Here is a 17,649-nt window from a genome sequence, read left to right on the forward strand (position 1 = left end):
GCCATCTCGATGCTAAGCACGATTCGCTTCGTCGGACGCTTATCACCGCTGAGGACTTCAGCGTACTCCAACTTCGATGCGCTGGCGAAGCAGAAAACGTCTTCAACCGTATCCCATACGATTCCCAGCACACGCTCGTACTCGGTACTCTTGTCCAGGCTGAAATGCACCGACGAATCGCTACTCCGCTCTCCAAGGTTCTCAAGGAACACGCCTGAATTGGACACCCAGTTCCTGATATGGAAACCTCCGCGGGAGTGGATATATTTCACCTCGTTCGCTCGCTGAACAGCTTCTTCCACCGTGTCTACGCTGTCATAGTAGTCGTCGACGTAATGCCGCTTGACGATCGCTACCGTAGCCTTCGGATACTGATCCGAAAACTGCTCGGCGTTCAAGTTCTTCACGAACTGTGCTGAACTGGGCGAGCACGTGGAGCCGAAAGTCACTACGTCCATAACGTACACCTGCGGAGCATCGTCCCTGTTACCTCGGAAAATGAATCGCTGCGCCTGCTTATCCTCCGTTCTGATGCGGATTTGGTGGTACATCTCCTGTATGTCCCCACCAAAGGCGACCGGACGCTCTCGGAAATTGCAAATTACCCGCGGGAGGGGAACTAGCATATCCGGACCCTTGAGCAACTCCGAATTCAGGGAGACCCCATTCACCGGCGCTGCAGCATCCCAGACCAGGCGTACCTTGCCCGGTTTCCGTGGATTAACCACAACATTCAGCGGCAGATACCACACAGATGCTTGTGGCGTCTCCGTTAACTCGGCGTCAGTTGCTTTGTGTGCGTATCCCTTCATCTGGTACTCTTCGATTTGCCGACACACGTTCACCTTCAGCGCTGGACTGCGTTCCAGTTTACGGTCGAGGGCTTTCATCCGTCGAACGGCCATTGGGTAGCTATCGGGAAATATTTTCTCGTCCTTGCGCCACAGCAATCCCGTTTCAAAACAATCGCCTATCCGCTTTGTCGTCGTCTCAAGGATTTCTCGAGCCCGCTTCTCTTCCGCTGGTTCTGGAACGGCAAACGACGAGCATGCTGTTTCGTCCAGCACGTACTGGTGCCGCATCAGGTCATGAAGCTCCTGGTTGCTCACCGGTGCGACCGAGTGCAGATTCAAGTCTGCGTCTGCACCGTGGGCTTTCGCTTCTCGGAACCGTAGATCGTCCAGCCCATCTTCGATCGTACAGCGATTGGTTCGTTCGGTTTCCCGACACGTGACTCCAACGGAGCGAACAAATGAAGGTTGTCCAACCCGATGAGAATCGTTGGTACCCCGTACGAAAAGTCCTTTGTAGGCACCCCTGCGAGATGCTTGTATCGCTGCACCACTTCTGCGTACCGAACATTCTGCTTCGGAAGCTGCAGCTCAGACACCGTTCGCGTGTTGAACAGCGGAAACTTCTCTCTTGAACCCTTCGCCGACATCATCATTTTGACACTGCGAGACTCGTTCTCCAACCGGTTGATGTTTCCGGTCCACGTGACGATCAACGGCTCGAGTGTCCCTTCTGCCTTCAGCCGTTTTGCGACCACGTCGTCCACCAAAGTCGCCGACGATCCTTCGTCCAGGAATGCGACGGTATCGTACCGTCGCTTGCCGACGTAGAGCGTCACCGGCATCATCCGAAAAATCACCGTGCAGTCCGATTTCGCTTTCTGCAGCTGCACTGATTCTTCTACCCGGTGCAGCAGAGGATGATGAGCTCCCTGACAATTCCGCATCACACACCGGATTTTGGAAAGACAGTGGTTCCCATTATGCTTGTTGAGGCAGACTCCACAGAGTTTCTGCCTCTCGACTTCTCGCAGACGCTCTGCGATGTTCATTCGCCTGAATTCCTCGCAGTTCCGAATCAGATGATCCGTTCGCCTGCAAATCCAGCAAGGTCGGCTGGCCACCTCGCTACGATTGACTTCACTTCGTTTCGGCTCAGACTCGTGCACATGCACGAACTCCTTCTTCCGATTATTCTCCTTCCCATGCCGCACCCGGTCGTTCATCGACAGTGTGGTGAATTCCGCCACTTCGGAGACGTCGGACACAATGTCGGTCGCAAAGTTCGTGAACATCCTCAGCGGACTGTCCACTCTGCCCCGCTTGTACCGGACCCAGTCCAGCTTGTAACTTGGCGGCAGCTTGTCTACCAACTCCTGCACCAGCATCGGGTTACTGAGGTGGTCGGTTAGTCGTGCAGCTTCTAAATGGTCGCACAGTTGCTTCACCGTGATACTATAATTTATAAACGTCTCCAGCAGATCAGCTCTCGGCGCTGGAGCGTTCCTCACCTTCGTCAGCAGCGTCTTCAACAGCTTCTCGGGCTTCCCGAACAGGCTTCGAAGGTCCCGAATAACATCCGGAACTGAATCTGGCAGAACTAATCGGCTTCTGACTGCCTCGAGCGCGTCTCCTTGCAGACAGTTCTGCAGCCGCTTCAAATTCTCCAAGTTCGTGAATCCACACGCCGCTGTAGTGTGTTCGAAGCTGCTGATAAATAGCGGCCAAACTTCCGCTTCTCCACGAAACTTCGGAAGGTGCTGCGACACCGCTTTTCGAGCGGCCAGCTGCTCTCTCGTAATTCGGCCGACGGCTCGCTCCGACCTATCGCCAACTTCGCTACATCTCGAGCTTCGACCAACGCTTCGCCCCGGCCCGTTGCCGGCTTTGTTGCTATGACGGCTACTTCTCACTCGATCCTCCGACGAATCGCTGCTTTCTTCTTCGTCGCTTGATTCCGAATCGGTCTCGACCACTTCCCGCACCTTCTTCATCAGTTTCGGCTTCTCGACTTTCTTTGATTCCGCTCGCAGCGGATTGCCTTTGGGGTACGCTCCCCGAAAATCAGCGGCCGACGGCAATTTGATAATCTCCGTCTGCTCGTCCAGCAACTCGTGCACTTTCTGCTTCGGATTGTCTGCCGAAGCTCCACCAACAGCGTCTTTTTGGTCCTTCAACGCGTTGACCCTATTAACGCTGCTAGCAAACTGCTTCCGGATCGCATCCCGCTTCTTCACAAAATCCCTCTCCGCAGCCAATTGAACATCTAGCATCTCTTGCTCGTGCTGCAACTGGTGCTCCTCCATCTCGCGTTGAACCTGGGGTTCCAGCTCACGCATCTCCCGCTCTTGCTTCAGCTGCTCTTCCTTCCACGCCTTCTGCCGAGCGAGTAACTTCTTCCGTGCCGCCATCTGCTTCGCGAAGGCCTTCTCCTTGGCAAGTTGTTCCTCTTCCAACTGCTTCTCAACTGGATCAACGTCGGAACCAACTCCCTGATCGGACCCTCCATCGCTTTTCTTGCCGGACTTCTTACTCCTCTTCTTGTCGGCCGCATCAGGAACTCTCAGCTGCTGAACACTACTAGGGACACACTGTGGGCAAAGCCAATGACTATTGACAATCCCTTGGTCAACACCAGCGCACGAAAAATAGCCCAGTGTTTACACTTCCCACATTGGACCCAGTCAACGTCCTCAGACATTGACTCCGACATCGAGCAGAACAAACATAGCTCGTTCTTGGAAGGAAGCCATCTCGAAGAATCCGATCTAAAATTTTTGATTTTGTTCGGATCAAATCGGAGATGCAAACGTTATTTTTGTGAATCAACCTTTTAACAGGAAGATCAAACTGTAATTTCAAAATGTTCGGTTTTAGTGTTTGTACAGATTTAGAATGTGACATGCATGATCAAATGAGCCCAACTTACAATTTTAGTTTGACTTCTTGATTTTTGGCTTCCTTTCGCTTTTCCAGGCAAATGCTGCACAAACTCCTAGCAAATTATAATTACGCATATAATATTTACGTGCTATCTAATCGCAAAAACTTACAGTTCTCCGGCAGTACTATTTACAATAAACCGGCTGTAGTTCGTGTCCAGTGTCTTGTGTCCGTAGTCTGTTATCTGTCCGTTAAATGTCTCGTTGTCTGTGGATTGTCTCTCGTACCGTCTGACTGTCGGAATTTCGACTCCCACCTAACCACAAATGTGTTGCCTAGATAACAAACGTATTTTGTTTTGTTTGTTCTTTCTCTATTATTTGTATATTACTTACAGTTGCTTGAATCTATCGTATAAATCGTCTACCACTTCTCGGACCACTATTCGTGCACCAATACTCTTCAGGATATTATTTAATTTCTCTAAACAAATCTTCGCGCTCAAACTTTTCGCACCTTTTTAGCTTTCACTACTTCTGATTTTTGTTTTATTTTTATTTAATTCTATCGTACCGATGACAGTTCTGCGAAACCTGCCATCTCTCCTTCTCTTCTCTTCCCAACTCACCTGTGGCTGTCAACAGGCGCTCACTGCTCACGCCTCATCGACGCGGCAGTGCTGCCAGAACAGTCCATAGTGGAACCAGAAACCTAATTGCTCATTACTCAAAAACGGCTGCACCAAATTCCTTCATTTTATCACAACAATACGATGAAAATTCTATAGCCTGAAAAGTTTACGTGGATTATGGCTACGCGTTGGTCCTCCAAGGAATTTTGGAATATCTCCGGATACAGATGACCAATGATAAATATCGACACAGATATAAAACTTGGAGAGTTTTTTGAGAACTTGTGAAAAAATGGTGCAAAATATCGAGAAACAAAAAAGCTATCGCGATTTAAATATTTATAATATATTTTGCGGTAGAAATGAAGCTACTAGTGGAGGGGTTAAAGACGGATAATTCATCATTCGTATACAAATAACTAGATCTTTTGTGCAGTTGCAAAACGTGGCAATCCGGGAGAAGGCCTCTCAGCTGGCAGTCAAATCCTGCTTCAAATCCGTATTGCCTTGCCGAGTGTTCTCCAATGACAGCAGCAGCGACGGAAAGCAGTCATGGCAGTGGAAATGGAATCGGACGTTGCTCCTTGGAGAATGAAAATTCGGCTTCTCTTCGAATTCTGTTTATTCGCGATCTTCACTGTTTGACGGTTACAACAAAACTGATGCGCTCTGCATTTTTTTTTCATTAAATTCATTTTTATTTTTCATTTGGGTTTTTGGTACAAAAGTATTTTTACATATTAAGAGTTTGACCCCGAAGGGGTCCTTCAACTTTGTTTGTCATAGTTTTTGTTTGGCTGGTTTAATTTTGTGGTGTTACCCTAGTTTTTCTTGGCCTTATGGGCTCTGGTAGTTTTTATAAAAAGAGAATTTGATAACCTAACTAACTATTTACACTACAAGAAAAATTTGATAACCTAGGGGGGAACGAGGTCCCGGATGACCTGCTGGTCCGATTGATGGCAACGAGCCCTAAATCTGCCGATCGAGTCACCAAAGCGCTCCTCTAGTGTTTTGATCTCAGCCAGACGGTGGACCTCGGTTGTCCTCGTTCTCGGAGGACTATTGAGGATCATCCGGAGGAACTTATTTTGGGTCCTCTGGAGCCTCAGATGGTGGGTTTTAGCGCAACTCTCCCAGATTGGAACGCCATATTCAATTACTGGAAGAATGACCTGTTTGTAAACAGCAAGCTTATTCTTCAGAGACAGAGTTGACTTCCGGTTGATCAGGGGGTACAATGCTTTGAGCAAGATGTTGCTTTTAGTGACCGTTTTGTCAACCTGCTGTCTGAAGAGAAGCTTGCTGTCTAACGTTAGCCCAAGGTAGTCGGCTGCATCAGACCACTCCACCGTTGATCCACCGAGGGTGATTTTACAATCCTCAGCCGGAACAAGTCTGGGGGATTTGGAATAGGGGAAGAGGATGACCTGGGTCTTCGCTGCGTTGATACAGATCTTCCAGCTGTTCAAATAATCTGACAAGACGTTCAGGCCTCTCTGGAGTCGAGATGTTAGTGCTCTCGTGAATCTGCCGCTGTAGACGACTGATGTGTCGTCAGCGAACAGTGACAGAGAGCCGCCTTCAGGGAGCTGAGGCATGTCCGAGGTGAACAGGTTGTATAGTAGGGGACCTAAAATACTGCCCTGTGGGACACCTGCGGGGATGTTGTGAGGGTCTGAGTTGACTCCATTAAGGGAAACCCTGAACGTCCTGTTAAACAGATAGTTTTTGATGATTTTCACCAAATAGGTGGGAAGATTGTATCGGTGCAGCTTGTACACCAGGCCGTCGTGCCAGGTGCCGTGAGAGAAGGCTGATGGGTCGATAGCTTTTGGGGGAGGAAGGATCCTTCCCAGGTTTCTTAATGGGGATGACTTTTGCTGACTTCCACGACGAGGGGGAGTAGCTAAGTCGAAGGCACTGATTGAAAATCAGTGCCAGATGTTGGTAGAACTGGAGACTCAATTGCTTGAGCTCCAAGTTCAGGATGTTGTCGAAACCTGGGGCCTTCATGTTTTTGGATGTTTTGAGATAGGCCAGCAACTCGTCAGCAGTGATCTCCAACTCCTCCGAGAAGTCGTTGGGAGATCGGTGTAGGTTAGCTGCGTGTTCGGAAACAGCAGCGTCGTGTGGGCTAGGAATGTCTAGCCCTAGATTGTGGGAGCTGACGAAATGCCGACCTATCTCAGCAGCCTTCTCCGCAGGGGTTATCAAGCGATCCTTAGAGTCGGTGTTGTCTAATGGGATCAACGGTGGAATAGGTCTGGGTTTGGATTTCAAAAGTTTGGTCATCTTCCAGAATGGCCTAGCACAATCTGGGAGAGAGCGGATCTTGTTGGAAAAATCATCGTTCCTGAGGTCCACCATTCTGGCCTTGATTATTTTGGATATGCGATTGACTTCGCTTTTCAACGCAGGCAGACCAGAGCGTTGGTACTGCCTGCGTTTGGTGTTCCTTAAACGAATGAGATCTTTGGTAACACGATCGATAAAAAGGGTGTTGCTCACCTGACCAGATGCTGGTACATGCTGTTCTCGGGCCACGGAGATGGCCTCTTCGACGCTCTGCAGATGCCGGTCGATGTCTTCAGCGGACGCCAGGGGAGCCTCGTACTGGATGTTAGCGTCGACACACCGCTGGAATTGGCCCCAGTCGACACGGTGGTAGTTGCGCCGGGTGACCCGATGCCGGTTGACCAGGGAACCAACTTCTGCCACCACCGGGTAGTGGTCCGAGCTCAGGTCCTGGTGAACGACCGGTTGGGAGATGTTGTCGGCCATGTTGGTCAGGAAGATATCAATGGTCGCATGGGCCCCGGACCGGCTCAGGCGGGTGGGTGAATCCGGGCTCAGGATGGTGTAGTGGCCTTCCTCCAGGTCCTGTTGTAGGATGAGGCTGTTCCTATTTCGCCGGGGGTTTCCCCAGATCTCGTGCCTTGCATTCAGATCGCCAGCCAGGATGAACTGCCCCTGCCGCCGTGTCAGTTTGACGATGTCTTGCTTTAGGGCCGCCGATGTTCCGTCGTTGATGTTGGTTTGCTTCGGGCAGTACGCCGCGATGATCGTGATTGGGCCGATGGAGGTTTCCACCCGAACACCTACGGCCTCGATGACTTTTAGTTGGAAGCTCGGCAGCAGGGTGCAGTTTACGTTCCTCCGCAGAGCAAACGCAACGCCTCCACCTTCGGATCCGCACCGGTCAAGCCGCACGAGCCGGAAGTCGGGGATGAAGATGTTAACTTCCGGCTTGAGGTGCGTCTCCGTGATCACGGCTATGTCGATGCCTTCTTGGTCCAGGAAGGCGGACAACTCTCGGTTTTTGCTCCGGAGGGAGCAAGCGTTCCAGTTGAGGATCTTGGTGGTGGCCTCACGGGCCATATTTGGCGAGAAAGGCGAATACCACCGAGTTGGCGGCGTTGATCTGCTCCGACTTGGAACGGCAGGCGCGCAGCCGTTGGAACAAGTCCCTGGTGTACTCCAACATTTGCTCCGGAGTGTACAGGGAGCCGTCGTCGGAGGGAGGAGTGCCGGGGACACTGCGTCCAGGATTCCCCCATCCAGGAGGGGGCGCATTCTGCACCGGAGGGGCGGCGGCGGCGGCCGCGAGGCGATGCTGAATGGAAGGGGCCGACTGGCGGGATGCCTGCCGGTGGGTTGGTTGGAGCGGTGGCAGATTGGGCACTTGGTAGCGGGGCGTCGGGAAGTGCTCCTCAGTCAGCGGTGGGGGTGGTTGGCGCTGGCGTTGCCGTCCCAGCTTCTTGGCGGAAGCTTGCTGGCGGATTGCCAGAAACTCCGCACGTTTGGGGCAGTTGCGGCTGCTGCCCTCGTGGTTGGCGCCACAGTTGGCGCACTTCGGCTCGATGCCCTCCTCCATTGGCTGGCATGTTATCGTGGCGTGCGCGCCGGCACATTTGCCACAGCGAGGCTTCATGTGGCAGTTCCTCGTCCCGTGCCCGAACGCGAGGCAGTTGCCACACTGCGTCACATCACGTTTCTTCGGGCGGTAGCGCTCCCATTCAACGACGATGTTGAAGAGCGCTCTCACCCTCGTCAGTCCCGCCATGGTGGTGGACCCCTTCTCCAAGTGGGCCAGGTAGAGCTGGTCCCGATGTCGTCCTCCTTGTGCTCTCCGGATGGGGAACACATTCGTCGGCTTGAGTCCAGCCGCCTGCATTTCGTCCACGATTGCCTCCGGGGTGAACTCCGGCAGCCCTCGGACGAGAACTTTCAACGGCTTGCTGCCGGGGGCATCGTGGGTGTAGAATTCCACCCCTTTTGCCTTCAGCAGCTTGCCGGCCTTGTCGTAATCGGCGCCGGAGGCGCACATGATCTTAGTGCCGGTATGGCACAGCTTGAACAGCGGCCGGATGTTGTTGGCCGCTAGCTCGGATCGCAGCGCCGAGAGGTCCTTCGACGCCGTGAAGAGGGGGGGAACTTTCGCGCCCGGGGGGGCTTGGTCCACAGGCAGGGAGGCAAACTGGTTGTTTGCCAGCAACCTGCTGTACGCCGCCGGGTTGGCATCCTCATTTCTTGCGCGTTTCGGCGCGCTGGTCTGCCCACTGTCGGCCAGCGGGGCGGGGGTCGAGGCGGAGTCCGCCTTTTGCTTCCTGTTGCGACCCATCGCTATGGGCCGCGGTTGCTCTGCTTGCAGAGATGCCTTTTGGCTAGCCACCCCAAGGAGGTAGGTCAGCGCCGGAGAGCAGTCGCGGGAGCGGGAAATCGCGAAAAGAGCACTTCGCACACGAACGGAGGAGAATTCGAACTTGTCTCGCAACTCAAAAAGACACGCAACCGTTCACAACGGCAGTTCGATTCGGAATGATGATGCGCTCTGCGCAATGTGGGTTGCTTATATACTAACACTTTCTCTATCGTGACATTCGTTTAACAGGTGTTAGGCTCCTCCCATTACATGGAAATGACGAAACAAACGAAACAAAAACGACGGAGAGCTAATCGGGAGAAGCTTTCTTGATGTTTGATGGATGTTACTGTACTTATAACTAATATCGGAAAGGTATTGAAATTAGACAACAGTAATGGGCTGTAGCCATCAAGGCAGGCAATGGGAAAAAGGGAATGATGAGAATTGGGACAAATAGGGCAAATGGTTACTTTTCTTATTGAGTTTTGGAGAAAAGGGAAATAATCAACATAGATTTTATGACAGGGAATAACAAAAAGAGAAAAAAAATAAAACAAGACAAAACAAAATTCAGACGTTTGGAACCGAACACTTTAGTATAAGTTAAAGAAAATAACCAGTGCTAAAAAATGGAAGAAGTCAAAATTTCATCATATATTACGCCATTTTAAAAAACGTCAGATTTCGGAAGGAAAATGTTTGTTCTGCAGAAGTCTTTTTATGAACGTGTTATAAGCTTCAATGGCTATAATTGTGAGAAAAGTAAGTTTTGATAAAAAGCAACATGAAAAATCTCTCATTGAAATGTAAGCAAGTGCAATACAAATAATCTTTATAACAACATAACTGCAAAGAGCTGCTAATGAGAAGGTAAAATTACCAATTTTTATATACTGTTAGTAACCTAAAAACGAACCAGTTATGAGTCTCGACACAATGTGTGGTATTCACAGATTTGTCTTAGATAACCAGTAGATTTTATCCTTTTCTTGATGCTCTATTATATATATACTGACAAACATGACGTTCGTTAACATCATAAAAATGTGCGAACTTAATAGTTGATCGGTCATTGGGACGAACATATAAATCTGCGTTGTAGCAATCTGATTATTTTTAGTTCGCATTTCAACCAAATGGCATTCGGTCGAATGGCGTTCGACTAAACGACAATCGGACAAATTACTGGAAACCGGATATAAAGTGAAGAACTAGCCATATGTGTTAAAATTCACGTTAATAAAAAAAAAGAAGCCGGATATGATCATTTCAAATTTTTTTTTTTTTTTTATGTTGCTAGCCGTACAGTGAATACTGTCCTAAGCTCTAAACTAGACTTTAGATAGGAAAGAGGACGTAATCCTTCTGAAGCAGTTCACCAGACGTACACGGAAAGATGGCTTCCAAGAAGACACTGTTGCGATCTGTCTCAGAAGGTTACGGTAGAAGGTGGGAAACGTTCTTTTCACACTATCACTTCACTTGATAACTATTAGATTACTTCATAGCACTATTCACTGGTATTGATATCGCCATCTTAATTATCAACAGAATTTCTACTAACATCACCATTAGCTGTACCAATTTTGTTATTAACATCACATTTATAACCCAGCCACAACACAATACTACTGCTTCATCAAGTTTAAAGTATAGAACGTCTCATTCAACATAATCACTGTAATAAATAAACCGCATCAACACTCAATATCACAATCTTCATTAAAATAAAAGTAGGATTCTTGTTGCTTATATCACTAATATTCACAATATCACAAACTATCATCGCTAATAATCACAATCTTAGTAGCTTACTACCATTAACCACACATAACCACACAAAATTATTCGACACAATAACGTCATCTCACTATATTATCACATTATCACTATTTCCTTAGTAACATGATCAAAACCAGCAACGGAATTATTCATATATCTTCTTGAGGTGATCTCGCCGAAGGCTGAAGGCCGTATAATAATAAGAACCATGTCCTGCAACAATGAAGCGCATCGCACAAGAACAGATAATACTATAATCACTTACACTTACAAAAATTCAACCTCGGCGAATTAACTGTTTCTAATTTTTACCGCGCCGATAATATGTCATTGCTAGGATCTGTTATAAGAAGAAATTTGTTCTTGACGTTGTTTGAAAACTCTAACCGACACTATCAGATTATTAAAATTGTAGTAATCACTGATAATTTTATTTCTGTTTTAGGGTAATCGAATATGATGTGTGCTTACCTTTTCAGTGTTGGGGGTGTTAGTGATTAGTTCGTACTCACTTATATCCTAGTATTTTTCTCATGAGTTACTATTCCTATTCACGGTTACGGGTACCTATAAATAGAGATAGCGATTAGTCACAAGTTTTTTTAGTCTGACGGCATTCTTATAATATATTCAATGCTATAATGAAAAACCTAATGAATGAATTTACGCTAGTTGACGAGAAGAGAATGATTTAATTAGTAAATTAGTAAATAGTGATATTATTAGTATAAGAAACGGGTTTAATAAGGCTCTGTTGTATCCTTGTACGGCCATGCGTGTTCCTGTTCAGCACGATTTCTTCAATGTTAGGAAGTTTTGATGCACATTAAAATAGATAAAATAATGCTCCGGATGAGTGTCTGGAAGTATAAATAAAAAACGTATAGAAAAAACAAACAAGGGCCGCTTCATCATAGACCACGTAAAGTATCGGTTCACGGTGATGCTAATCAATAGTGTTCATTAGAAACACTTCTGATTATTACCACCATTGGCACCACTAGTGTGCATCTTTCTCTTCAGAGTAAAGATACATTTAAGCCCCGAAACCTGACAGCAATCAAGCTGATCACAAGGTTGTGCCTTTGCCCAGGGAAGCCGGATATGACCATTTCAATATTATGATGATATTATTAATATAAAATTATTATTACTTATAAAATTAAGAAACTAAAATGATATTTCCGTGAAGCTTTGATAATTGGCTGACTAAGAACCTAAAATAATAATAATAACGGTGATTTTATATAACCATAATCTTATATTGAAGTATCCTTGTGTCCACACTTTTGCTGTGCTCGATGTTGAAACCCGTGCCTTATTCCTAGCAGTAAACTGGGTCTGGCAGATGTAACCCATTACACTATGTAATGTACACGAGCTCTCGTCAAGAAGCAGCTGTTTGTGACAATGTTCTGAGCTCCCTTTATTGGATTGTTAGGAAGTCATTTGATCATTTTCAAGCTGCATTTGCCGTGACTCGTGGTAACACTAGCAGCACTATTGCATATCATATTCTGAATTAATTTTGTGCAATGTATGCACCATTTAGTGTCTAATAATCGTAAAAAGGTGTTTTTCCTTTCTTTATCCAGTTTATTACATTGCTACCCAGGGAACTGAAAACGCTTGCTGGCCTGATTGAAGATAACAGCATTGCAACACGTGCCTACGCTTTGAGAACGCTACTGGCGATGGGTGCACTTGATTTCGAAAATCTGAAGCTAATTGCGTACGCCGTCGTTTCCCGTTTGGATGATCCAAGCAGCGAGGTGCGTGAGATGGCAGCCAGATGTTTGGGCCGTTTGCAGCTATCGGCTGGTAACAGCGATGACGACGATTCATCAGCACGTGCCCGCTGGGAGGATACGCTTAAACCGATTATCTCCACCATGTTCCTACATTTGGAAAACCCCGAATTGAAACTGCGAGCTGCAATTCTAGGTAAGACGATGTCCGCTGGGTGGTTAAATGGTGCAAGTTGCAGGTATTATTTTCGTAACATGGATCAGTATCGAAATCACTTTTTATTACGACTGTTCGCTGCCGACTAAAATGTATATGACTCGGTATGCAAGAGTTATACCTCTCTGCTACAGTCGCCGCCAAAATTAAGTGTCCACTTCATTGTCATAACGCAAATTAGCGAAAATCGTATGTAAAAACGAAAAAATGTCGTATGTAACAACGTTAAAATGTCTACATCTCAAATAACTTATGGTAGGTTTTGTGTGCGACCGGACCAAGTGCTTTTTGATGGCTTTAGGAAATGAGCTTTTTTGCATTGTTTGCCGCAGTATTGGAATTTATAGATTTCATGGACAAAAGTTATTTGGAAATTATTCGTATATCCCAGATTTGGAAACATAAAGCTAAGATAATTCTTACGTTCTTTTAGATGACTTTCTCTTCACTCATTTAGTGCCACACTATTTTTTTTTGTTTTGTCCCCAACAGAATCCCTCGGTCGATTGGTCGTCCATCATCACTCGCTAATCAAAGGCCTTGCTAATGAAGTTGCAGAGGGATGTCCGTACAAGAAGGATCTGGATAATATCCTCGTTCATCAGTAAATACCGGCGCTGCCGTTTCGGAATCGGCAGCGATGGTCTCTTTACCCACCGTCCACCACCAAACTATCCACAGAAACTGAGCAAAAAACAACTACAAAGCGCGCCAACCTACCAGCTCCAAGGGCGGCCCCATCAGGATAATTGATTCAAATCGTATTTCATCGACTGAATCTTTATCATCGCCATCACACCATGAACAGCGACGACGAAAACCAGCTCAGGAGGGAATTGTGTAACGGCATTCGGTTGTACATCCTTTCTTTTTCCTGCTCGAATCCCACTATCGTGTTTCTGTGTATGTCTGGCCAAAGGGAGATGCTTCACAATCATCAATCGATTCGAAGCAACCGAAAAACTGGGGAGATCAATTGAACGTCTGCTGAACGGAAAATTGGTCCGCTCTGTTCTGAGATTTGCGATTCATTTTTTGTTCTGTTCATTTGCTGCTCATCAAATCGAGCATGGCCAGCGTTGCACTTTGTTTCTATACTTCTGAGGCGGTTGGTTCCGTGCGCTCGTAATTGCAATTATGAATTTTCTTTCCTTTATCCTTCACCGTCACTTCCTACCATTTTCTTTCTTTCAGTGTAATGCATGAATAAACTCAATTTTATTATCGGTACGTCTTCAATTTATCCATCTGGTAGAGTTTTTCCTTATCAGCCAATCAAATCTTTCGTATTTCCACAATGTTTAATCAGTGTTTTCCAAATAAAGAGCACATGATGATTGAGAATAATTGTAAAAAAACACCCTGAATAAGTTAATTATATAACTCGTATTAATTTCAGACTATGTAATAAAATTTAACGAATAATAAAGCATTTATAACTTTATCGAGAAACTTCCATTAGTGGTCATGCTTGAGCTTCAATTTGATGTTTCTCCATGTATACCGGGGGAAATCACTGGCACACGATTTGATATTTGCAAGCGATGATGTGACGGTGCGCTCATTGGTACATCTTCCTCTAGTTCACATATTCTAGTCGTCGAGGGGGTAAAAAAACAAAGGTTAAGAGCTTTTAAGGTGCTTATAAAACGAAGCCAAACTTTGAATTTTCAAAAGCACAAGACTGGAGAATCTGACTACAGTTCGCGTTGAAAATCAATCAAATTACTTGCTTGTTGGTGGTGACCAATGGGATAGATTTTCATCGCGAAGTGCTGTTTGGTTCTCAAGTTTTGTGCTCTTGAAAATTTGAGTTGTGGCTTCGTTCGCTACATGCTTGTTTTGCGTACACCTCCCGATGAAATGGCACGATGATACAAGCACCCACATTAGAGTGCTGTGCTATACGTCAAGTTTTTTCTTGCTAGAGCTCAGTATTTGGTTTATACTTACATCATCGGATGATATTAAAATATTCCATCGGTGAAATTTTGATTTTTTTTTCATTTTTTAGTTATTTTTTATACTAAAACCCATGAAAATCTCGCTTTTCGGTGCATTTCAGCCCATACAAAATGCATGGAAAAAATTTCACCGATAGAATATTGTAAAGCCTTGAAATATAGGCCAAATACTGATCTCTAGCGAACAGAAATCCGATGTACATTTGTTTTTTTTTCTTAATTTTACGGCAACGCAGTTTTTATTAAGATAAAACGAGGTGCTTATTTGCCCGACGTTTCGACACGGGTATTGTGTCCTCCTCAGGGGGTACTGTAATTTAATTATTATACTATTTGTGTTATAAAATTTTTGTCGTTGTAACTTACAATATAGTTTTCGTTCTTTGTCCTATGTTTTGTCGAACTATAACTGTCTGGTGTAGGTTTTTTTTTGGTACATACTAAGTTAAGAATCGTTTAGTTTAAAAAGGTTTGGATAAAATTGAACTGTTAAATCTTATGCTACGAAAATTACTGTCTTTTTTGCGCACAACTTGTACTAGCAATTGCGCAATTTTTCTTGAAGCTATTTAAAAAAAAAATGTTTTTTTTTTTTTATTCGATGAGTGTGTTTTATCAAAGTTTTTGCCGATACACGGGGCGATGAACCATTTATTGTTTATTTATTTAATTAACAAATATTGTGTATCGAAAAAAAGGTAAATGATAAAAGATAAAATGATCGTTCTCACCGAGTGTCTTTGCATGTCTTCATAAAAAAGATACTCAGTTGCAGCTGTCAGAGGAAGCTTCGTTCAACTCAGCGTAGGCGATTCGAATCTTGCTCAGTTTTGGGAACTGTGACCACAATTCACCACAGTTCATCGATTCTGCCATTCAACCAAAACACAAAGCAGCAGCAGCATCAATACCATCCGTTGCGCTGCCAACGGTTCACACACTGCTTGACTGTTTTTGTCTCTCCACTATGACCGTTTTCGGGCAGCCATTCCAAGGTGAATGATTGGAAAAAGTGTTAAATCATTCAATCGCTAATATTTCGCTAGTGTTTTCAACTAATTGAAATCTATTAGCTCTAACAGAAAGAGCACAATCATTCCGTTGCGATACATATAAACAAGTTCAGCAAAAATGCAAAACCCCGAAAACCGCAAAAATCGTGTCACCACTGTGCTCGAGTCATTTCGCATTCGGGGTTGAAAAACGTTAGGAAGAAGAAGATTACAGTTTTGAAGAGCCGTGACATTTTTTGGTTTTGAACGGTCATGGTTTGCTTTGGATTTTGATGGTCGGGTAGAAAGATGTAAATGTAGAGGCGGTAAATGTTTGCTCCAGTACTTTTCTCATCACTGATCTTGCTTTTCTTGATTTCACATAAGTATTCATTTCCACAAGCATATATATATATATATATATATATATATATATATATATATATATATATATATATATATATATATATATATATATATATATATATATATATATAAGCGATATATTGTCCCATCAATACTTTTCAACAAAGCTGCATACGAAGCTCACCCACTTATTGTGATCTTTAAAGCTGCTTAAGAAGCTCATATGGAACGTTTTCGGAACTTCTCCCCGAAGTTCCCAAGAAGTTCACAGTGGAACTCTCTTTCAGCTTGAAATTTGCTTAAGATGATTCTCGGAACATGATTTCGTATCTTCCGCCTCTTAAGCAGCTAGAAAGTTCCACTCTGGATTTTTCCGAACATTAAGAAACTTGAAAGTGTAGATCATCGTAGGAAGACGAACTTTTGGATTCTTGGGGAATCACATACCCGGTTGCATATATGAAAAAATCTCCCTGACTAATGCGCCACAATATGTGAAAGAAGAGAAGTAGTCAACTACGAACTTTAAACCGCTTTTGAACCATACGTAAATACTACAAATCATTGACTAAAAAAAATGTACCTAGACATAGCGTGCGAATTGTACGGTCATCTATGCTTATGCTTATTCTATCCACCGAGCATGCAAAATAGGATATTCATATCCTTCATAAATATCGATTCAATACAATTTTCAAACATGCTTGCATCCTTCTTGCAAAATTCGTCGTTATATTTGAAATACAATCAAAAAGTACCTTTTAAAATCGAAAGTATTCAAAACTCATTCGTATTCTTTAGCACCTAAAATCTTATTTCCATTACAACATAAACCGGCGCACAAACTTGTTAACTAGGGGGCCAGATAACCGTAGCCGTAAACGCGCAGCTATTCCAAGCTAAGGGTCTTAGCATCGAACCCCATCGGCCGAGAATTCTTTCGGATTGCAAATTTTCTCGACTTCCCAGGGCATAGAGCAGCTTCTTATCTGCCACACGATGTACGAATGTAAAAATGGTCAACTGGCAACGAAAGCTCTCAGTTGATAATTGTGGAAGTGCTCATAAGAACACTAAGCTGGGAAGCAGGCTCTATCCCAGTTGGAACGTAATGCCAGTGACCTCAAATTGTGTAAAAAGCGTTTTTTTAGTAGGAGCCTTCCTAAGTGGAGTGATTAGAGTTCGCGAATAGGAAGCAAAGCCATACTGAAGGTGTCTGGGTTCGATTAGCGGTCGGTCCAGGATCTTTTCGTAATATAAATTTTCTTGATATCCCTGAGCATAGAGTGAAGTGTAAGTGCTCATAAGAACACTAAGCTGAGATGTAGGTTCTATCCCAGTGAGGACGTAATACCAAGAAGAAGAAGAAGAAAGCGGTATTTTATTGCTTGCGACAAGAACTTGCCCCGCGGTGTACACTATGGCCCGGAATCAAGGAAATTTCCATTACCAAAAAAATCATGGATGGACCGGGAATTGATCTCTGGCATGGCTTTGCTTCATAACCGCGGGCGTTACCACTAGTCTATGGCAAGCCCCCATCAGTCGTAGTTATAAATTTCAATTTTCAAAAATTGTAACATGAATTTATCCAGTGAAAAAAATCCTTCCTGAGTTTTCTTGATTC

General features: G+C 45.0%; 1 protein-coding gene across 1 annotated transcript in view; it reads left to right on the forward strand.

Moving 5' to 3' along the window:
* The window catches only part of LOC5576334 (dynein assembly factor 5, axonemal), a 34,954-nt gene extending 20,802 nt beyond the window's left edge, over nt 1–14,152 (forward strand). The window contains exons 5-6 of the mRNA XM_001656022.2: nt 12,331–12,679; nt 13,193–14,152. Coding sequence (XP_001656072.1) covers nt 12,331–12,679; nt 13,193–13,308 — 465 coding nt within the window. The 3' untranslated portion in view covers nt 13,309–14,152. The remainder of the gene's footprint in view (nt 1–12,330; nt 12,680–13,192) is intronic.
* Nucleotides 14,153–17,649: the final 3,497 nt, after the last annotated feature.

This window comes from Aedes aegypti, chromosome 3 (assembly GCF_002204515.2).
Source record: "Aedes aegypti strain LVP_AGWG chromosome 3, AaegL5.0 Primary Assembly, whole genome shotgun sequence".
NCBI classification, from domain to species: Eukaryota; Metazoa; Arthropoda; class Insecta; order Diptera; family Culicidae; genus Aedes; species Aedes aegypti.